At 38.3% G+C, this 24,068-nt stretch overlaps 1 protein-coding gene across 2 annotated transcripts in view; it reads left to right on the forward strand.

The window, feature by feature from the left end:
* The first annotated feature begins 4,919 nt into the window (after window positions 1–4,919).
* The window catches only part of MYBBP1A (MYB binding protein 1a), a 78,202-nt gene continuing 59,053 nt past the window's right edge, over window positions 4,920–24,068 (forward strand). For both annotated transcript variants that reach the window (XM_026708519.2, XM_087926572.1), the window contains exons 1-8: window positions 4,920–5,174; window positions 12,638–12,736; window positions 15,253–15,336; window positions 17,053–17,127; window positions 17,461–17,568; window positions 19,443–19,633; window positions 21,692–21,859; window positions 23,480–23,597. In XM_026708519.2, coding sequence (XP_026564304.1) covers window positions 4,980–5,174; window positions 12,638–12,736; window positions 15,253–15,336; window positions 17,053–17,127; window positions 17,461–17,568; window positions 19,443–19,633; window positions 21,692–21,859; window positions 23,480–23,597 — 1,038 coding nt within the window. In that variant the 5' untranslated portion in view covers window positions 4,920–4,979. The remainder of the gene's footprint in view (window positions 5,175–12,637; window positions 12,737–15,252; window positions 15,337–17,052; window positions 17,128–17,460; window positions 17,569–19,442; window positions 19,634–21,691; window positions 21,860–23,479; window positions 23,598–24,068) is intronic.

Here is a 24,068-nt window from a genome sequence, read left to right on the forward strand (position 1 = left end):
TGCTATTGTTTTGAAACTCCCTCAAGCCCTGAATATGTCAGCAGGCCTGGGGGGATCCCAGGGAATTGGAGACAATTCTGAGATGGCAATACTGTGTTTGATATTTTTATAGTCTCCATGTGGTTTGTATACAATACTTTGTTTTAAAAATAATTTTTAGTAATGATTTGAATGAATGAATGAATGAATGAATGAATTATTTATTGGCCAAGTGTGATTAGACACACAAGGAATTTGTCTTGGTGCATATGCTCTCAGTGTACATAAAAAGAAAAGATGTATTCGTCAAGAATCATTAAGGTACAACACTTAAGGATAGTCATAGGGTACAATAAGCTATCAAATCATAGTAGGAAATAGTCAATATAAATTGTAAGCAACAAAGTTACAGTCATATAGTCACAAGTGAGGGGATGGGTGATAGGAGTGATGAGAAGATTAATAGTGATAGTAATGCAGACTTAGTAAATAGTTGGACAATTGGACATTTTTAAAAATATTTTTAAAAATATTTTTAAAAATATTTTAATATTTTTATTGTTCTGTGACATGGATGGGTATATAAATGTAATTAATAAATAACCAAAAATAAATTGCATGGGTTGAACTAAAAGGTCTCCAAGGCCCCTTTCAACCTTATAATTTTATGAGGTAATGTTCTTTGGCATACACACAGGTAGTCCTGGGCTTAAAATGGTTCATTTAGTGACCATTCAAAGTTACAATGGCACTGAAAAAAAGTGACTTGTGACTGTTTTTCACACTTATGATTGCTGCAGCATCCCCATGGTCACGTGATCAAAATTCAGATGCTTGGCAACTGACTCATATTTATGCAGTGTCCTGGAGTCATGTGATCACCTTTTGTGATGGGGAAGCCTCATTCACTTAACAAGTGTGTTACTAGAACAACTAGATATTAGGACAGTTTTTCCCTGAAAGCCATCACTCTGCTAAACAAATAATTCCCTCAACACGGTTCAACTATTACAAAGTCTGCACTACTATTACTGTTAATCTTCTCATCACTCCTTATCACCCATCCCCTCCCACTTGTGACTGTATGACTGTAACTTTGTTACTTGTATCCTTACGGTTTATATTGACTGTTTCCTAGTATGATTTGATTGCTTATCCCTATGACTATCATTAAGTATTGTACCTTATGATTCTTGACTCTTGACAAATGTATCTTTTCTTTGATGTACACTGCGAGTATTTGCACCAAGACAAATTCCTTGTGTGTCCAATCACACTTGGCCAATAAAGTATTCTATTCTATTCTATTCTATTCTATTCTATTCTATTCTATTCTATTCTATTCTATTCTATTCCAACTTAACAACTGCAGTGATTCACTAAACAACTGTGACAAGGTTGTAAAATGGAGCAAAACTCACTTAACTGTCTCACTTAGCAACAGAAATTTTGGCCTCAATTGTGGTCATAAGTCAAAGACTACTTATATACCATTCATAAATGATTTTTATTGCACCTTTTTCTAAATATTCTTTGAAGTAAAATAGATGAATAAATTGGAAGCTAGTCTGCTAGTTGATGACTACCTGCACAGATATCCCAACCCTTCTCTCTGTGAAGGAAACATAAAATATTTTATCCTTTTATGAAAAAAGGCAGAACTAGGGACAAGCCTCTGATTACAGTCTAGAATTTGCAGGAATCCAGAGAAAATTCACATAAATGCTTCAAAAATTACTACTGTAAATTATTTCTGTCAATATAGGTGAAGCATCTGCTTGAAATTTGCCTTGAATTTTGTTTTACACATTACAAAGTTGAGTGTTTAAACTTTAGTCTTCACCCATTCTTCAGACTGTATTCATCATACAGTATTTCTATAGAATCTTCTCAGTAATCAATTTGTTAATTTGAATCTATCCTACCTCTTTTATATAGAGGCTTTGAGGCAATAAACACTCATTTAGAGCAGAGTAGCACCAATTTATAGTCTGATTGGAGCACTGAATTTCCTTTTAAATGTATTTTTTTACTTAAGTTGCCAGCTGTACTATTGTATAATTTATCTTTTTCAGCAGTGAATGTTTGCTTGTTTTAATACTTAACAAAATTTAAGAGGTTGAATACACACACGTGCATGCACGCGCACACACACACACACACACACACACACACACACACACAGCTTGTCCTTTATTATGGGGTCTTGAGGCTGATTCATGAGGCTGAATCAATTGATGAATGGCTAAGAGGTATGTTTAGCTTAATAAACAGAAGGCTCAGAGAGGACATTATGGTAGTAATTGAAGGAAGAAGATGTCAATGTATTCTCCATTCTCTAGAAGACTCCAATGGTTCATTCTGACCCTATGATTCTATGAAATTGGTCTGTTTCCTAAGAAGCAAAGCTCTAAATTCTCTAGATCATACTTCTATGCTATATGGCCAAAACATCCTATTATATAAATTATTTTGAGTTTGCTTTTTATTCTTTTAATTGGCTTTATCTCACATCCTGGAATTAGGCAGTGAATATCAGGTAAGGCACACTTCCTGGGAGATAGCAGGTTGCAGCATGAATTATCAAGTCACTGTCCCAAAGAGACAAGGTTGGTTGTGAAGATTAGGTGGGTTTTTGAGAAGAGCTTTGACACTCAGCCTTTCATCTTATATGTTCAGCCATCTGCTATGCACCCTAAACAAAGCTGTCCCAAAAGTGCTTTTTCAAGAGTCATCTGGGCTTCCTTTGTTTTTCATTAAAGACATTTTGCTTCTCATCCAAGAAGCTTCTTCAATTCAAGTTCAAGAAGCTGAAGAAGCTTCTTGGATGAGAAGTGAGATGTCTTCAAGGAAAAAACGAAGTAAGTCCAGTTGTCTCGTGAAAAAGCACCTTTGGAACAAACATGACCTGGATGACTGATAATCTCCATAGACACTAATCTTAATGTATTGCACTGCAAACATGTTGAATCAAAAGATCTGCACTGTTGCTGAAATATAGCAGCTGTTTTGATCTTGTCTATGGAGGAAATCCTATATGTGCCTCAGGTATGAGCCACACTGTGCTGGTGATGGCTTGCTTAATCATGGTTTATTTAATAAACTAGTTTGTGAATTCACCTATATACCAACACCCTAAAATGCTTACACAAATTGCAAAGCATGTTTGTCTCACGCATCATGCTTAATAAGTTGTATAACAACTATTTGTATAAGACAGATTTTTGAGCTTTTTGAAGAAGGGTTGACATGAAAGCATCCTTGAGACATTTTTATTAGCCATCTACTCTAAATAAAGAATTGGGGACCTTTCATTCTTTCTCCTTTTGATTTTATTCACAGCTTTTAACTCCTTCAATAGTTTTTTTGATTTTCTCTAATAACAACCAGGCATATCTATAAATAAAAAACTGAAACAGCCTGGAAACCAGAAGACAGTTCCGGGTGGTATGAATGCTTGTTGGATGCCTTAGGGCAAGGGTTTTCAAACTTGGCAAGTTTAAGACTTGTGGACTTCAACTCCCAGAATTCCTGAGCTAATATGACTGGAGGAGGAATTCTGGAAGTTGAAGTCCACAAATCTTAAAGCTGTCAAGTTTGAAGACCCCTGACTTAGGTCCAGTCCCTCTGACTCAGTCCAACCCATCTTACAGGTTTGTTGCGGGGAAAAATAGGAAGAGGAAGGAGTAGTGGGTAAGTTTGTTGCCTTGAATTAAATATAAAAAGTTAGAATGAAAACAATTTGATAATAATAGGCATTACCTTGTGGGGTTTGCATGTTCTGAGGAGGATGAGAGCTATCCATGTTCATCATACTGGACAGGCCTCATCAGAGAAGCCCAGATGAAGAGTGTCTCTCCCATTAAGAATATGTGAGACACAGTGTACAGAAACCTATATCAGTCATTGCTCAGATCAGCAAGGTACTGAAGAAGCTTCTTGGATGAGAAATGAAACATTTCCAAGGGGAAAAAAGCCCAAAGTCCAGCTGCCTTTTGAAAAACACCTTGGGGACAAATGTCATCCTAATCTGGAGAAAATCACAAAAAGACCTGCAAGTAGAATGACTGGCAAAAGGAAACAAAGATAACATCACTAGGATGAATAATAATACCAATAGGAACAATCCTATTCTTGTTCGATCCCAAAACATCAAAATCACCATCACTCAGGAACTGATATTACCTAGTCAGGTAATAAAATGTCTCAAAAAAACAAAACAAAAACCCAACCAAACTCAGAGAGCACCATAGGTGGATAAAAATCCTAAAACCAGTCTAAACATCTGTCTGCGTAACCAATCATAGCAATAGCATTTAGAGGAATATATCGCTTCATTATGCTTTTACAGCTCTCTCTAAGCTGTTTACAGAGTCAGCCTATTGCCCCCAACAATTTGGGTCCTCATTTTACTCACCTCGGAAGGATGGAAGGGTGAGTCAACCTTGATAATAATATCAATCATAACTACAAGCATTTACATATCTAACTTGAGCTAACAAAACGAGATAGCTGGTTTATCATCCTTGTGTCTTGTAAATCCAGCTCCTACAACCAAAAGCAGCCAAGGTTTTTATTGCACTATTGGGATCTGTGCAAATTCCCTTAACCCACCGCGTCTCAATCTCAGAGCCTTTAAAAAATGTGTGGACTTCAATTCCCATTGGCTGGGGAGTTATGGGAGTTGAAGTCCACACAACTTAAAAACGTTGGACTAAACAACCGCTAAACGTCCGTTTCTCGAAGTAACCACCGGCTGAGGATCACAGGAGTTGAAGTTCCCAAGATCTGGAGAATACGGATTGGGGAAAGGTGAAACGGAGGCCAAAGATCAGACTCCTTGATGCCAATCTCACCACCCAGCGAGGATTTCCACTTCGGTACGTGGGAAGGAGGCGGGATGCAACTTTTTTTTTTTTCTGAACCCGGAAGGGGAGGTTTCCACGTGCTTCCTCCGGTGCATCACGGGGGCTTTTCCACGTGCAGCCTTTGCGACCAGCATGGCTGGAGATGGCAGCCCGAAGAGCGGGCAGGCGGTGGGACGCCTCGTTTCGGCCTCGATCTCGCAGCCGGGCAGGCTTCTGGGTCAGAGTCGGCAGTTTCTGGACTATTTCTGGGACATCGCCAAGCCCGATCAGGCGATCCGGTTGAAGGCCACGGAGGGGTTGCTGAACTACTTGCAGGAAAACAAGAAAGTAAGGCGTAGTAGGCGTTGATCCTGCGGGAAGTGCGGGCGGTTGTAGTGAATTCTTCACTCCTCTGCCTCCGGAGCCGCCTTAGATTCCTTTCCCTACGATGCTAGGCCTCTTAGGAAAGGGGTGAGGTCAATAGTAGCCTAAGGTTAAAGTTTTTGGGGTTTGGGGAAGAAACCACAGAGTCAGGTAGAGTATTCCAGACATTGACCACTCTGTTGCTGAAGTCATATTTCCTGCAGTCAAGTTTGGTGCGATTAACCTTGAGTTTGTATCTATTGCTTGCTCTTGTGTTGTTATGGTTGAAGCTGTAGTATTCATTGACAGGACATTGCAATGTATGATTTTATATACCATACTTAGATCGGACTGAAGGTGGTGTAGTTCTAGATTTTCTAGGTCTAGAATTTCAAATCTGGTGGCATAAGGTATTCTGCAAGGAGTGGAGAACTCTTCTTGTGAAATATTTCTGGACTTTCTCAACTCTATTAATATCAGATACGTAATGTGCGTTCCAGACTGATGAGCTGTATTCAAGTCTAGCAAATGTTTTGTATGCCCTAGTTAGTAATGTGATATTACCAGAGAAAAAGCTACCTAGGATTAGATTAACAACTCTTATGCCTTTTTGGCTATGTTACAGGAGGCTCTAGCACTTAGATCATTAGAGATTACTCCAAGATCCTTGACAGAGTTTGGATCATCAACCAGGTCTTGACTATTCAGCCTGTATTTTATTTTCTGATTTTTTTGCCAATATGTAAGACAAAGCATTTATTTGTTGAGATTTGAAGTTGCCATTTGTTTGACCATTCTGATACATAGTCGAGGTCTTTCTGAAGTGTAGCAGTATTGTCGGTGGTGTGGAATAGCTCTACATCATCGGAACCATGATCTGGATGACTGAGAATCTCTACAGACTTTTGTACAGGATAGCATATGGGTAGCATATAGCTCAGGGGTGTCAAACTCAAGGTACCAAGGACTCTTCTGCCAGAAAAACAGAAGCCCTCCCGAGCTCCGTTTTCACTGGCAAGAGGGTTGCATGAGGCCATCACAGGCGAAATGGAGCTCGGGAGCCCATTTACTCTGGCAGAATGCTTGGACCACCACAGGTGCCCCCAACACAAGTGACACTGAGCTGGCCATGCCCACTCAGCTCAAAAACAATCCTGAGGAAGCCCTCAATGAAATCGAGTTTGACACCACTGATATAGCTGATTGATATGCCATCAAATCGTTTTTGGTTCCTAATGATGATATAGGTAATATTTTTTCCATATCGATCTATCCCTGAGGCAGTGATCTGTCAACTTTAGGATATTTGAATTTCAGCTCCTAGCTAGCTGGGGAGTTCTGGGAGTTGAATTCTAAATACTTAAAAGTTGCCAAGGTTGACATACACTATCCGAATCTATTCTTTCAATTCTTCCCCTCCGCCACTATACTATCATGCTCACGTATACCACTCTCTCCTGTTTATCCCCACAACAGCAACCCTGTAAGATAGATGGGCTGAGAGAACGCAATTGGCCCCAAGTCCTCCTGGGAACTGTAATGGCTGAGAGTGGGCTACAACCTGGCTTTCCCTACTCTTAGTCCAGCACCTTCACCATTGCCCCACATCAGCTCTTGGGGGGTTGAGGGTCCCTGAAATAAACCACCCCAGGGAACTCTTCTGGCAGAGAGTAGATTAATACTTGGATTTCCTCCCCCCACCCCTTGCTATTCTGGTACCTTTGACTATTACATGTATTTGCCGCTCATTTTGCTTCGAAGCTACTATGGGATTTTTTCTTCTTCATGATTATTTTTATTTTTATTTTATTTATTTTGATTTGTCAGTTGCTTACAAAATAATAGGTATAAGTATAACCATGAGTAAGAATACAGAAAATAGGTACGATTAAAAGTGGACAATAGGACAGGGATGGGAGGCATGTATGGTGCACTTATGCACGTCCCTCTTAGTAATGGGGTGAGGTCAATAGTGGATAGTTCGAGGTTAAAGGAGTGGGGGTTTGAGGATGTAACAACAGAGTCAGGTAGTGCATTCCAGGCATTGACCACTCTGTTGCTGAAGTCATACTTTCTGCAATTAAGTTTGGAGCTGTTAACATTGAGTTTGTATCTGCTGTGTGCTCTTGTATTGTTGCGGTTGAAAGTAGTCATTGACTGGTAGGACATTGTAGCAGATAATGTGTACTACGCTTAAGTCCAACCATAGGCGGCATAGGTCAAGATTGTCCAAGCCCCAAATTTCAAGTCTAGTGATATAGGGTGTTCTGTTGCGAGTTTGTCATGAATCTAGTGGGAAAATCACCCTTCCAAAAAGCGTCTTTTTCAAACTCTTTTAGGATCAGTGCTTGCTGGTAGTTTAATAAATATAAAGAACATTGTTATTTTCAGTGCACCCTTATATCAATCCTAGAATCAGATAAGTAGCCCATCAAAAAGGAAGGTCTAGCAATATCAAATTTTGAAAAATATTTTTTTTTTTAAATTTTTTGTTTCATTCAGACAATTCATGTGATCAGGAAGATTAAAAACGGATTGTGGTACAGGTAATCCTTGACTTAATGTCCATAGTTGAGCCAAAAATTTTAGTTGCTAAGTGAAACATTTGTTAATTGAGTTTTGCCCCTTTTGTGACTTTTTTGCCATTGTTGTTAAGCGAATCACTGCAGTTCTTGTTAGTAACATAGTTGTTAAGTGAATCTAGTTTCCCCCATTGCTTTTGCTTGTTAAAAGGTCGTAAAAGGTGATCACATGACTCCGGGACATTGCAACCGTTGTAAATATGAGTCAGTTTCCAAGCACCTGAATTTTGATCACTTGATCATGGAGATGCTGTAATGATTGTAAGTGTTAAAAACTCATTTTTTCAATTCCGTGACTTCAAACAATCACTGAATGAACTGTTTTAAGATGAGATGAGGACTACCTGTATTAGTTGAACTGGTACTTAATTCACTTTCAGTCTGAGCTATATAATTTCATTTAAAAAAACATTTTATAATCAATATTTTAAATTGTCCTTAGAAAATTTTCAATAAAATGGAAATATGGTTGGTTTCTAATCTATATGCCATCCATCATTCTGGTATGAGAATAAATTTGCTCAGTTTAAGGAATGGAGGATAGAGGATTAAGTTAGTTACCTAATTACAGGGAATAAAGTTACTAGCCCTGAATGTTATTGTACAGTGGTGATAACTTTATAATTATATTACTAATTAGGTTATGATAAAAGAATAGAAAAAAGATCCAACTCCTTTTCAACTGAACCTAATATGCTTTTTAAAAGAATCTTATAGGTCATCTCAGTTCATCTGAGCTCATTAAAAAATATTGGAGAATTGGTGCACCTAGTTTAATAATAGTTTCATCCATTTCATATAATGCATTCATATCAATTACAAAAGATTTTAGAAAACCTTTAAAATATTATGAACATAATTTGGTTTTGTACATTGAATCTCTCTGAAACACTTCATAGTATATCATTCCTTATAATCCATTTCGCTGTGTATCAAGAAATGACAACAAAAACAATTCATTTGGGAATTACAGCACTACTTTAGAAATCAAATCTATTTAAATTAGGGTGATAAGGATATAAACAAAATGCTTGTTTTATCTTTGGTGGTAGTGCCCAATTAGTTTTTGTTCAAAAGTTTTTGATGGAAAAAGCGTAGAAAACCTGTTTAAGATGAATCTCACAGTAGGATTATTGTCTTTACGTTCTACAGCAATTAAAACATAAGATTCAAGATCTCTTGTTAGCAGCCAGATTTGTCATTGCCAAACATTGCATATGTTGTCACAAGATCAAAGGCATTTTAAAGTGTGTGAAATTGTTTTGACACAAGAGTTCAATCAGTGACAAAAGTGTTTGAAAACTCTCATAGTAAAGATGAAGTTTACTCAAATTCAGACATCATATATCAGTTGTATATCAGTTTTTCCTGGTATATTGCTTCCTTTCTACACAAATGTCATTTTAGATAAATATATTAGATGTTGGTAATTAATCTCTATAACTTTTCAATTATATCTATGTTAACAATTCTGCATTCATAAGTTATACATTTTTACTATTTTTTCTCTTTTTTTCTGGTTTGTGCTTTCATTTATTTTAATTTTGTAATGCTGGCTTTTAAAAAGTTTATGTCTAGCTTCTGGGGTTCTTTCTAAACCAGTGACCCTCAATCTTTTGGGCATCAGGGACTAGTTCCATGCTGAGAGTTTTTTCTGTGGACCAGAGGAGCATCGTTTCTCATGCTGCCTGCATCCCACGGATGGGGCTTCATTTGTTTGCATGGCCCGGTTTCTGGCATACCGTGGACCAGTGCCGGTTCATGGATCTGGAGTTGGGGGCCCCTGTGCTAAACTATTTACAGGTAGTCCTCAAATTATGATTACAGTTGAGCCCAAAGACATGGCAGTTGTTAAATGAGTTTTGTCCCATTTTGTGACCTTTCTTGCCACAGTTGTTAAGTGATTCACTGCAATGAATCATGCGTTCATTAAGCAAATCTCCCCATTGACTTTGCTTGTGGGAAGATGACCGGAAAGGTTCCAGATGGTGATTGCATGGCCTGGGACAATGATGATGATCAATACATGTCAGTTGCAAAGAGCTTGGAATTTAGATCATGCAACCATGGGGAAGCTGCAGTGATCCTAAGTGTAAAACCTGGTCATAAGTCCCCCTTTTTTAGTTCCATTGTAGCAATAGCACTTAGACTTTTATGCCACTTCACAGTGCTTTACAACCTCTCTTAAGTTTATAGAGTCAGCCTATTGCCCCCAACAATCTGGCTGTTCATTTTACCCACCTTGGAAGAATGGAAGGCTGAGTCAACCTTGAGCCTGGTGGGATTTGAACTGCCAAATTGTAGGCAGTCAGCAGTCAGCAGAAGTAGCCTGCAGTACTGCACTCTAACCACTGCGCCACCGTGGCTCATAATTTCAAATGGTCACTAAACAAATGTTTGTAAGTCGAGGATACCTGTACTAGTAGTGACAATAATTTTCTGTTTTTCCTGTTTAGCAAAGTAATGTGTTGCCTCTTGTGGGTGTTTGTGTGTGGGCACTGCCTCCTTGTGTTACACATATTGGTGTTTGTATATTTGTGTGTACAAAGAAGTACTGGGTAGGATGCATAACATCTGCCCTGAGTTACATGACCAGGAAGGAGGGAGATTTACAGTATAGGTATTGTAAATATATATATATATATGGTTACAATATATAACTGTATATTATAATATTATAATACAATATTATATTATGACTATATATAGCAGTGGCTCAGTGGCTAAGATGCTGAGCTTGTCGATCAAAAGGTCGGCAGTTTGGTGGTTCGAATACCTAGCCCTACATAATGGAGTGAGCTCCCGTTATTTGTGCTAGCTTCTGCCAACCTAGCAGTTTGAAAGCATGTAAAAAATACAAGTAGAAAAATAGGGACCACTTTGCTGGGAATGTAACAGCACTCCGTGTGCCTTCAGTGTTTAGTCATGCCGGCCACATGACCCTGTAGACTTCTTCGGACAGCGCTGGCTCTTTGGCTTTGTAACGGAGATAAGCACCACCCCCTAGAGCTGGAAATGACTAGCACGTATGTGCGAGGGAAACCTTTACCTTTATTGTAACTGAGCCACTGCCTAATTACCTCTCCCATAAGGGCGCATTGGGGAATTTTTATAGAATGCTTTTTCTTTCCTTAGCCCAGGGGTGTCAAACTTGATTTTATTGAGGGCTGCATCAGGATTGTATTTGACCTCGGGGGGGCAGGATGGGCATGGCCAGCTCAACGTCACTTGTGTCGGGGGCGCCTGTGGTGGCCCAAGCACTCTTGTCAGCGAAAACAGGCTCCCAAGTTCTGTTTTTGGCTGCAAGGCCTTCTGAAACCCTCTGCCAGCAAAAATGAGCTCCATTTTCACTGGCAGTCACCACAGGCCAGTCCTTTGCTGTTTCCAGGTCAGCTATGCAGGCCAGATCTAAGCATCCTGTGGGCTGGATCTGGCCCGCAGGTCTTGAGTTTGCCCTAGCCAGTTCCAGCCCAAGTCCAAAAGTTTCTTTGCTAAATTTCTATCCTCAACTGTTACCACAACTGGACTGTTCTGTTAGTGTTTGGGGATAAACCCCCAAGCAGAGTATGCAGCAGCAGTCAAGCCAGGCAGGCAAATGAGAGAGAGAGTGGGCCCAAGAGTATACACACACTGGAGACAAAAACACTGTTTGTGGTTTTTAAATAGATATTTAATTCACACAGAGATTAAGAATAGTCATTCAGTCCATATGTCAGCATCCAGTATATCTATCCAGTTATCAAGTCCATTAACAGTAAATACAATGTCCTTATCTGCTTGTAAATCTTCTCCTCTCGATACCTTTCTCTCAAAGACAACGCTGAATCCTCAGCTCACCAAACAAACAGTCCTTGTGTTCAGTTGAAATGGTATCTGGCACAGTAGCCATCCAGAGTAAGCAGATAGACGTTCCAAAACACAGCAGGCAGCAGACCAGGAACAGAACCAGGTGCATCCAGAAGCCGGACTCAGACAGTTGCATCCAGAAGCAGGGTCTATTACGTTTCCCTTCCTACCTATATTACTGCCTGCAACCGCACCCACAATGACATTGCAGTTTCTTGTGCTTAAAGCTACAAAACACTTTAATCCTAGGTTTACATATTTATTCAACCCAAACCTGGTTGGTGTATCCATATACCCAACATGTTCTCTTCAGTTTTTGGAGTGATTGCACTGACAGAAAAACAGCTGGAGATCTGACCCTGTTTACACAATTTATTTCCAATACTTTTGTATTGAAAAAAATAAAGAATTATGTGATTTAAAAAAGCTTAATTGAATTCTTCCTCTGGATCTTTCATTACTACCCATATTTTGCAAATGTTACTGGGGAGAAGCAATGGAAAACTAAGTCACTGCAATGCAGCATTTGTGAAACTTGTTTTTAGTATTAAAATAGAATCTTTTGATCTTGTACATAAATCTCCCTACTGCCTGGGTTGCTTGATATATTGAATACAATTGGATTGGATGAGTTGTAGCATATTAAAAGCCAAGAAGCTATTAGGACGTAGCATGGTTAGTAAACCCAGTTTCTATGCCAATTTATTCTGTAACGTTAAAATAACTTCAGTCTGTAGAACGTCTGTTGTAATATAATATTGGAATTTGCTATGGCATCTAATCCCATTTACTTTGATGCCAAGTGTGACTTCCATCAAGCCACAATAAAAATAAAATAATATTTCTTAATTTCAGAGTTTATATTCTTTTTTATTTGAAATATTCAGCCCAATTGCTACTAAAAATAATGCAATAAAATACAAATAGCAGATGTGAAAAGGTAACACCGAAGTTTGTAGGATGTGAGTTGGTAATGACTCCCACTTCATTCCCTTTGGATGTCTTTGCAATTTCTTTTAGGATGATGAGTTTTTAAAGTATACATTGAAGCGTTTGATTGACGGATTGGGAGCAACTCGAGAAGTGGCCCGTCCAGGATTCAGCTTGGCATTAGCACAGGTTGGTGTTCCGCAGTGAAGAAAATGCATGCACTCTCTCTCTCTCTCTTTCTCTCTCACATACACACACATTATATATAATTTTATCAACATTTTTAGTAAACATAGTAAAAGTTAATATAATTTAAATGAGAAGGAGAAAGAAAAGTAATAGAAAATCTCTGAAGGAACAAGGAAAAGAAAAAGAAAAGACAAAAGAAAACCAAAAAGATACAAAAAGAATAATAAAGAAGCTTCCAACCTTCATGACATCGAGCATAAGCTACTACAGTAACCTTTTACCCTCTTTTAAAATTTCAATCCCTCTTATTTCCAAAATCTCACTTTTATCCATACACAATCCACGAGTCATCCTCTTTTCAGTCCTGTTTCAGCAAAAAGTCCATTATGAGTTACCAGGAAGCAAAACACATTGTTTACCTCTGATCAAATAGTCCAATATTATATTCCTTCCTTTTGTTCTTCACAATTTAGATCTTTAAATCATTTCAATGGCATTGTAAGATTTGATCTTTCATCGCTTCATTGACATTCAAAAATAGGCTTCAGTTTTTATCCTCTTTTTAATATATACTGGATAGTATAAATTAAGATGAATTTAGGAATAATTAATTGAATGATATAATTTGATAAAATTTGCAAATATGATTACAAGAACATGTTTAAAAATGATGATATTAATATAGAGATTGATATAAAGTAACATATGAGAATATTGAATGAAAAAATAGGTAATAGGTAATATGAAATGAGATAAAAAAGTTAATAGTTGGAATATGTAATTGTGATGTTTGCTTTAAAATGTTAAAGATCTGGAACCATACTGTTCATACAAAGATGTATTTAAAGAAATAAAAATAAAAAATCTATACAAAAAAAAGGCTTCAAAGTTTTCACCAACCTATTTTGTAAAATCCCACAGAAAGGCATCATCCAGGATTTCTTGTCATAGCTATTCCATGTCCATATAATTTTCTTGATGTTGTCTTTTGTTTTCCCATTTTGATAAGCTCAGGTTTTTTGTCTTCCATATCTTAAATTCTATAATGTCTGTGTTTATGAGTCATTTTTTTAAAAAAAAAATCTCATTGAACATTTAACCATTTTAATTTGCATTATTTTTGAGATTAGTTATTAATATCTTAGTCCATTTTTGAAGGATTCTTTGAAACAAGTAAAAGTTATAACTAGGCTTAGCCATTTTAACTTTTTTTTGCCTGCTCCTTTAGTTCCCTCTAGTGTCCATTTGCAAACTTCATTAAGCCTCGGTTCCTAATATGGGTTTAGTTCCATTCCATCTCCTATAGGTATATTATTTAATTATGTATTGGTTTTTTTATAACCTACAGCACAAATAATCAGTATTCCAAAAATCTCTGGTTTCCCAGGCCATTCAAAACGTATTAAAAATCTTTTTTTTCCTTTTCCTTAAACTCTTGAACATCTGTTTAGAATTCCTTAAATCCAAAGAAGATAAAACTCATCAGGTGTCAAATTAAGCTTCTGTTTTGAAGTCTCTAATAGCCATATATAAAGGTTCAATTGAACCTTTTCAAATTTGATTGGAAAGTGAGTTTAGCTGGCATTGTGTCCTTATTAAAGTCTCCAGTGATGTCATCTCCTTTGGCTTCTGGTGCTCAAAACCAGGGGACATCGCTGTTTTACAGTTCCCTTGTGAGGAGGTGTCATTCAGAGTGCTTGTGGAGATCTCTCGTTCTCTTGTTCTCCAAAGTTTAATTCTTTATTCTTCACAACAGTTGTCATCTCTGCTGTCCAGAGACATTTTCAGTCAACCATGATTCACTCATCCAGCCAACAAATTACCAAGCCAGATGCTTGCCGTAGTCTAGTGATATGTAGTCCAGACAGAACTTTTAGAAGAAAAGAAATCTTTTTACCCAAAAATGGGAACTATAAATGTAATCACAGATTTGGCACAGGTCAGGAGTAGGAATCAAAAAATAGCTTGGCCTTTCAAGAGTGGCCCTTTAACTTATTCTGAATGTTCTGCAATTTTCTCTCTTTTAAATTTTTTTCTTTCCAAGGTGTGAGACGTAAGACCCGAATTAATTCTCACAATACAAAAACAGGTCTGGTTCATAATTCAAAGGTTTATTAAAGAAAATAAGCATTTGCAAACGGGCCTTCAAGTCCCTTCCAAAGTGGATTGGGTACAAGAAGAGCAAAATTCCATATTCAAACAATATATTTATAGCCCTGCACAGAACGTGCCACGCCTTGTTTTTTGTGCCTCGGTGTCTTATCTTGTTTCACTGCTGGGCTTTACCTTGAGAGGAAGACCCTTATCTTATTTACTTGTTGCCTAGCCCCGGGCAGATCTTCCTGTTTCCAAAAAGATTGTAACAATGTACTTGTAACTGAACACATTTTGGGTTTTAGGGTCGGGGGTTTTATATGTAACAGAAAGAGTAAAGAGGAATCTTCTAGCACAACCATACTTAAACTACATATAATCCTCTTATAAAAGAGTAACTTATAATTATTTTTCTCTCAAAGGTATTGCAAGTTTTTGAGGAGCAGAGTCTCTTGGCAGTTCTGCAACAAATTAAGGAAAAATATGATCTCAGTAGAGTGAAGAAGGTGAGACTGTTGATTTGTTTATGATTTTAATTATATGTTAAGTTTTTAAGAATGTTCATTCACCGAAGTGTCAGGGAGGCTTACTGAAGTTAAAAAGATGATAATAATTGAAAAAAATAGGCTGACATGGCACTTCCGATTTTAGGTTCAGTGAGTCATCTACAAACAGATGCAGAGACTGTGACCATTCCACTTAACCTATCTCTGCCATGACAGTGAGTTTGAGGAGAAGCCCAAATTTGTAGAAGCTTTGTAAAAAAAAGTTTTCAAAACTTGGGGAATCAATTATCTAATCTAACAAGACCTAAGTTTGCTTATTGGCCACAGAATGATCACCAGTTTGAAGGGTTGTACCAATTCACGGTGGTTGAGGAGATCAGTGGCTCTTAGTTTCGAGGGAAATTGTACCTTCTCTAATGGCCATTTGCTGAGAGACTAGCCAGCTTCCTTGAGCAGTTGGTTGGCCACTACGAGAATAGACTGCTGGGTCCAGTCTAGCAGAACATTGTTTATGGTCTTCAATTTTTATAGTTATATTGCTGTGCAGTGTGGCTTGCCATAATTTGTCTCCCTTTGCTGGAAATTCTTTGGCGCTCTTTTCAGATGTTTTAAAATGAAACCTACCATTTTAAAGTATTGTTTTATTCAACCCACAAAAAGTAGTAGAAGTAACACCTCTCAGAAACATCTTAAACCAATGGGCAGGGGAACCATGTAGTTGAAGTCCCCCCTCTTATTTGCATACAGTGAGGTGCATACAATGCACATTAAAAATCTTCGCTTTTTTGACCAACCCTGTGGACACCACTGCCTGAAGACAAGGGTATCTCTCATTTCCTAATCAATATAGACCCAAGCTGCTGGTAGGACTTTATTGCTTTCAATGAGCAGAACAGCAAAAGCTTACTTCTTGCAATCCCTTTCTCTACAATCTCTCCACTCTACAAAGGGGGAAAAAGATGTCACAAGTCAGGCAGAGGATAACATCTACGACTATAATGGCAATCACAAGGCTTATTTACAAGCAATTTATAACAGTGTTTGTAAATGGACCATAAAGTTGTTTTGTAAAGCTGTCTGCTTATTAAAAACAGAATGGTTCCAAGATCAGAACTACATGATGTGATATATCAAAAATTGGACTCCTAGTTTTAGAGGAGATAGATTGGAGGATTTTAGCATTACAAACATTATTATTGTCTGTTTATCCAATAAATAAAACAATATTTAAAGTGGGGAAAAAAGAAACATCTTAAACCAAATGCACCTTTTTAAAGAGTTCTTTGGTCATCTGTGAAATCCAAGAAAAAGGTTAAGGTGTGGCTGTCGAATCTTACTGTTCATTTTTGTTGCAATTGTAGATATCTGCAGAAGTATTGTGTATTTCAGAAGGCGTCAAGTAAGGAACACACTGATTCCTTAAGGCCTTTAGCCAACAGTTACAGCAGCCTTTGCTACAAGGAATTGTAGTACTACCTTTACCCCACATTTTGCAAAGTATTTATTGAAGTCAAAAGTAGATCGAGAGTCTTGGACAAACACCAACTAAAGCATTTGAGCATTTTAAAAAATAGACATGTTCTTAAGGTCAGGTGCTTCCAAGCATTTGTGATTTAACCTGGGTTAAAATGTCAGACCATTCTCTCCTCCCCCCCCCCCCAATTCATAACACTTTGTAACCAACATTCCTGCTGTGCTGGCTTCCTGTCATTTCAGAAACTTTTCAGGAACGCTCTATTCGGAAATTTTTTTGGAGTGCTAGCCCTCTTCCAATCCAGCCGCCTGTCAAAGGTAATGTTATACAATTATTTCAGGTCTTTTCACATTTTCTGTTTTTGAACTGCTTCTTTGTGTTTTTCTATGCACTGGCTGGTGTCAGATTTTAATGGTGTCCAGCCATTGTGTTCTTTGATGCCTGGTTTCCTTTTACCGCTAACTCTTACAAGCATAATTGCTTTCTCCATTGAATTCCCCTGCATAAGATGGCCAAGTAAGTGAGAGGCAGTTTTGTGATTTTTGCCTTCTGGTGATAGGTCTGGTGTTATCGTTATTTGCTAAATAAATTGGGGTTGGCTGGGTACAACAAGATATACTATAAAGCCTGTTTTTTTTTTATCTCCTTAGGATTCCAAGGCTCTCCTGGAGTGTGTCCAGCTTCTACAGAGCCTTTCTGAGCACTATGCCCATCTTAAGGACCTCCCAAGGAAGACATTAGTTGACATTGTTTCTGAGGTAAGGAAGACTGAGGATAATTAGAGGACTGGAGGCTAAAACATATGAAGAACGGTTATAGGAACTAGGTATGTCTAATTTAATGAAAAGAAAGACTAGGGGTGACATGATAGCAGTCTTCCAATATCTCAGGGGCTGCCACAAAGAAGAGGAAGTCAAGCTATTCTCCAAAGCACCTGAGGCAGGACAAGAAGCAATCGATGGAAACTAATCAAGGAGAGAAGCAACCTAGAACTAAGGAGAAATTTCCTGGTAACTAGAACAATTAATCAGTGGAACAACTAGCCTCCAGAAGTTGTAAATGCTCCAACACTGGAAGTTTTTAAAAAGATGTTGGATAACCATTTGTTTGAAGTTGTGTAGGGTTTCCTGCCTAAGCAGGGGGTTGGACTAGAAGACCTCCAAGGTCCCTTCCACCTCTGTTATCCTATTCTAATTGCAAAAAAGGGGACCTTGTTAAAAGCATTAGCTTTTGGAAAACATCTGCTTTAAGGTAAGAAGGTGGAGAATGACCAATCTATACGCACACATCATTGCTGCTTCTATTTACAGTGTTGAGAAATAAAGGGCAAATAATTTTGTAACGGCTATGACATTAGCCACCAATGAGAGAGGGACAGGTTCCAATAGACCTAAGAAGAAAAAGGTTCAGACTGTTGATCAGTATTCTAAGAATATATGATTCCCCTGTTACAGTTTTAATCTGTTCTTCCAGATCACAAAACATTATGCGGTTTAAGCTGAGGGTGTTTGAAAGACTGTCTTCCCTCTTAATGTCTGCCTGCCCTTTACAATCCTTGGCAAAAAGCACTTTGTTCTTGCCATCGGTAACTTTGAAAACCTTGCTGTATCAGACCAACATTCATTTTAGTTAAACATTTTGTTTCATATACTGTAAGTGGCCAGCTTGATATTAATGGGATGCTAATAGACAAGAATAACAGAGTTGGAAGGGATCTTGGAGGTCTTCTAGTCCAACCCCCTGCTCAGGCAGGAGACATTATACCATATCAGACAAATGGCTGTCCAATCTCTTCTTAAAAACCTCCAGTGTTGGAGCACCCACAACTTCTGAAGGCAAGTCGTTCCACTGGTTAATTGTTCTAATGGTCAGGAAATTTCTCCTTAGTTCTAGATTGTGTCAGGTTTCCAAGTGATGAAATCCATAAAAAAAAAAAAGAACCAAGTCCATCTTCCAAGACAATTTCTTTTATTTAGGAAAGCATCAAATTGGCAAAGTTCATGGTAATTCCGGATCTGACACAACCCGGAATTACCCCACAATATTAGAAGTTAGCAACAACCCCCCAAAATCACATTCTCCAATAGGTAATTCAACGTTGCTTGATGTCATAAATCTCCACCTCAAGGGGCCTGAGCACGAACAGCTCATTTTCCCACGGGAAGAAGAGTCACCTAGCCTAAACAACTCTATCTCCACTCCTCCCCCCTTAGGAATGTTGCAAGCCCCAAATCTTTCCCTCATGACTGCCAGAGAAAGTAAGAAAAAGATTATATACTAAGTCTAACTAAAATGGCTACACATATGTCAATTTCCGGCTTGACAGGTTGGTTCTCTCCTTGATTAATTTCCATTCATGGCTTCTTGCCCTGCCCTCAGGTGCTTTGGAGAATAGGTTGACCCCTCTTTTCTTTGTGGCAGCCCCTCATATGGAAGACTGCTATCATATCACCCCTAGTCCTTCTGAATACCTACCCTTGTCCCAACAGTGACTACTGACTAGTGAAGTAGCTGATTTCTACTGCGTAACATCATTGATATAAAGGCAAAATATAATTGTGCATAGATAAAAGTCTGCTGATATGCATTGTTCATACCACAATGTTTCCCCCTGGGGCATTGTTGTTTCTAGATCCCAGAGACTGTCTTTGAAAAGGTGCTTTACAATATCTTGGAGGATGAACTTACTGCAGCTTTCAGCACTCCTGGTCAATTGTACCTCCTGTTGGTGGGCATCCAAAAATTCCCCAAAGTTCTTGGACCAGAAAAGCTGAAGGTCCTCTTGGGCACAACTGCCGTTGTGACAGCACAAAACATCCCCAGGTCAGTAAAACTAATGTAAAACTATCTCACCCTACATACATGGCAGATTCCTGTCTTCCTATTGAAAATTACTGGTTAACTAGAAATGGACTGCAGTCAGGTTGTCCTCAACTAACAACCATTCATTTAACAATAGTTTAGAATTACATAGGCATGGAAAAAGTGACTTATGACTTATCCATCATGGTCACATATTGCAGCTTGAGTGCTTGGCAATGGATTCACTTTTAGGACCGATTGCAAAATCCTGTAGCCATATGATTATGATTTATGACCTTCCCAGCTGATTTCTGACAAGCAAAATCAATGGGGGGAGAGCCAGATTAACCTAACAACCATGTGATTCCTTTGACTGTGTGATTCATTTAACAAATGTGTTTTAAAAAAAAACCTCATAAATTGGGTTTTCACATGATTCGTTTAATGGCCATATTTCTTAGCAACCAAAATCCCAGTCCCAATTGTGGCTGTAAGGCAAAGACTACCTTTACTGTACTTCTGTTTCCAGGGAAAGGGTGATAAGGGAGAAGAAGCGCGTATATTTTATGGTTCAATTATCCCAAGTAAGGATAAGAAATATCCCTGTCTTGGGAAGAAATTCTCTAAGTCTCTGACTTGGCTTGCGCATTGTAGCAAGTTACGGATTCTTTTAAACTGTGCTTTACTTAAGTAATCTAATTTGACTGGGTTTACACATTTTAACTTGGCTCTGTGTGTAAACCAGTTGCCTGAATCAAGGGTTTTGTTTAGCAAACGCCTGCTTTCTAAATTCTTTCTTCTTGTTTTCTTAGGTTTTTTTTTCCTTATTCCCAGCAGTAATTAAGATAGTATAAGACAGGGGTCCCCAAACTTGGCAACTTTGAAGACTTGTGGACTTCTGGGAGTTGAAGTCCACAAGTCTTAAAATTGCCAAGTTTGGAAACCTGTGTTGTAGGACAGGGGTCTCCAACCTTGGCCACTTGAAGACTTGTGGACTTCAACTCCCAGCTGGCTGAGGAACACTGGGAATTGAAGTCCACAAGTCTTAAAGTGGCCAAGGTTGGAGACCCCTGGTGTAGGAGATGACCAGGCTGAGCCTGAGGGAGGGGTCAAATGCATCATCAGTCAAGAGTCCCTTTGTCCCCATAAGAAATCTAAGTCCAGCCCATCTCGAATGCCTTCTATTCTTTTTTTTCATCAAGTTTTATTAATTTTCTACTATTACATTTAATTGGTGCTTAATAAACATTGTGTTGTCTGGGTTATTTTGTTTGCTTAACGATACAAATTATATTCATAATCTTTACCCCCTTTTCCCCAGCCATTGATAATATAAATTCCACGTTTGATAGCCTTCTGTATCGTCTTTCTGTTTAATCTTCAATGTAAGTCTGTCCATATCTGCACAGTCCAATATCTTCTTAATTATCTCTTCATCTAGTGGTGTTTCTCCATTTTTCCAATACTGCACAAATACAATCCTCACAGCTGTTAATACATGCAATATTAAATATACACTTTGTTTATCAAATTTTTCTGGCACTATACCTAATAAAAAAAGGTTCAGGTTTAAGATCTACATGTTTTTCTGATATCTTTTCTAGTCACATGTGAATTTTTGCCCATTTTTTTTCCCCTTTAGCACATGTCTACCACATATGATATAATATGTGCCAGATTTTTGGTTACATTTCCAACATTTACCAGACATATTTTTGAATTCCTTCTATTCTTAATTTCTGCTAATTTCCCTTGGTTGTTAGTAGTTCAGATTAATGTCAGGCACCAGGGAAATCAGGAGATCCAGGCAGTTCAAATGAGTATAAAGATTTATTGCGAGCTTAAGCTCCCTACAAGAATCTGAACTGCTAACAGTCAAGGGAAATTGGTGGTAGATAAGGGTAGAAGGAATTCAAGGTGGCCTGGACTTAGATCACTTGTGGACATGAAGAGACTAGTGAATGATGAAGTGTTTGACAACCCCCGTCCCCTCTGCTCAGCCTGGTCATCTCGTGCAGGTAGATCTCTTTGGAATAACAACAGCAAGAATAATGAAGATCCTGTTGTTTTTCTCATTAGGATTGTGGAAGTTTTGAAAATGGCAGCCAAATCAGAGAGGAAGGACAAAGTTCTTCCAGCTGTAGGACTGGACCTGATGAAAGTGGCATTGAGAGAAGGAACTTTTGAACTGTTCTGGAAAGAAGCTGTAGAAAACGGGCTGCTTAAAGAAAATGTTGGACCCTGCAGGTATGTTGAAATAATTTGACTATCTTTCAGCCTGAAATTATCTTTGCCCTTTTTCACCTGGAGAATGCTGAGACTCTGAATACTGTAATGAATAGGCGTAATATAGATAAGTCCTCAACTTGCATCCATATCTGAGCCCAAATTTTCTGTTGCTAAGCGAGATAGTTGTTATGTCCCATTTTATGACCTTTCTTACCACAGTTTTTAAGTGGATCACTGCAGTTGTTAAATTAGTAACACAATTGTCAAATGAATCTGGCTGCCCCATTAATTTTGCTTGTCAGAAGATTGACATTGCAACCATCATAAATATGAGCCAGTTGCCAAGTGTCTGAATTTTGAACATGTGACCATGAGGATGCTGAAATGGTCATAAGTGTGAAAAACAGTTACAGATAAAATACAAAATTAGACTTAGTCTTGTTTTTAATTCTGGTCCTACTTATTACAGGTAGTTAAGTCCTCATGGAACCTGCCCATTATGGTTGTAAGTCAGTGGCGGGATTCAATTTTTTTTACTACTGGTTTCTGTGGGTGTGGCTTAGTAGGCATGGCTAGGGAAGGATACCGTAAAATCTCCAGTCAGAGGTGGTATTTGCTGGTTCTCCAAACTATTCAAAATTTCTGCTACTGGTTCTCCAGAAATGGTCAGAACCTGCTGAACTTTACCACCTCTGCTTTAAATCGTAATGGTCGCAACATGACTGGGTCTAATTGAAACAATAGTTTTAAAAATGCTTTAGTCATTAAGTGAACATATTGTTCCTTAGGGCGTAGTTTTGTCAAGAACTGAAAGTGCCAGTTTTTGTAAAAACATGAGAAAACCTGGTCACATGACTGTGGGATGATACCAACAACTGTAGATGCAATCATGCTGGCAAGGTCCTGACCTGTGGGGGGTGGAAATCTGACCATTAGAACTTCAGATCCTGGCCATTAGTTTCCTTTTTCAGATAGGTCATAACTTTGAACGGATGCTACGTGATCAGTCACAAGTTGAGGATTACCTTTACATATGTTATAGCATCAGACACTTTAAAATTAATATGTTCCATGCCTTCGTTCACATGCTCATACCCTTATTTTAACAATAACATATTTATTTGTGTAGTGAATGAATATTGATTCAATTGCAATAGTAACTCAAGGGTTTTATAAAACATGAATAAAGAAGAGAAACAACTAACAAATAATAAAGTTACTATGATTCATGTCCACAGAACAGCACAAACAATTACAACCTGTATCAAATATCTAACAGAGAATGGGGCAATAAACCACCTTGCTGTAAGGCCTGCTTAAAAAATAAAAATGAGATTTGGATTTATGAGTGTATAACAATATTGGGGGCTATGTAGACATCAAGGAAATGTTCCAGAGGGCAGGAACAGAATCTTAAATTTATAGTTTTGAAATTACAACCCCTACGTATTTAATTAGGAATAAACCTTGAATTTGCTGAATAATTTTAAAAATTTACATAAATGCAGCTTCAGTGGTTTTCTTGAGCATGTTCAGTCTGACTTTTGATCCAGAACCAGTGCAGAATGCCTTATTTACTTGTCCCACATTTCTGTTGCTTTGATTTCCTTTTGACCCAAATGTCTGTTCTTCCTTTAGCTACATGTGTTTTCGATTGCTGGGCAGTGCCCTGCCGCTTCTTTCTCTCAGCCAGCTAAAGATGGTTCTTCAAGGTGAAGTTATGCGTCAGTATGGGTTCCACGTTGTCACGAGTAAGGTAAAGTCACTGTTGTGAGATCTCAGTGAGATTTGAGTGGATGCCAAACCATATGAAGAACAGTTTTGGGTTTGGCTAGTCTAAAGAAAAGAAGATTTAGGGGTGACATGATAGCAGTATTTCAGTATTTGAGGGGCTGCCACAAAGAAGAGGGTCAAATTATTCTCCAAAGCACCGGGGGCAGGACAAGAAACAATAGTTGGAAATGAATCAACGAGTTCTGGAATTAAGGAGAGACTTCCTAACAGTGAGGGCAGTCAACCAGTGGAATAGCTTGCCTTCAGAAATAGTGGGCGCTCTATCACTGGAGGTTTTTAAGAAAACACTAGACAGCCACTTGTCTGAAATGGTATAGGGTCTCCTGCTTGATCAGAGGGCTGGACTAGAAGACCTCTAAGGTCCCTTCCAGTTCTATTCTATTCTGATTCTATTCTAATTTAAAATTGTAGGTAGCATCAGGTGGTGCTCCAT

Source organism: Pseudonaja textilis, chromosome 1 (genome assembly GCF_049901715.1).
Source record: "Pseudonaja textilis isolate UNSWEBS1 chromosome 1, rPseTex1.2, whole genome shotgun sequence".
Taxonomy (NCBI): domain Eukaryota; kingdom Metazoa; phylum Chordata; class Lepidosauria; order Squamata; family Elapidae; genus Pseudonaja; species Pseudonaja textilis.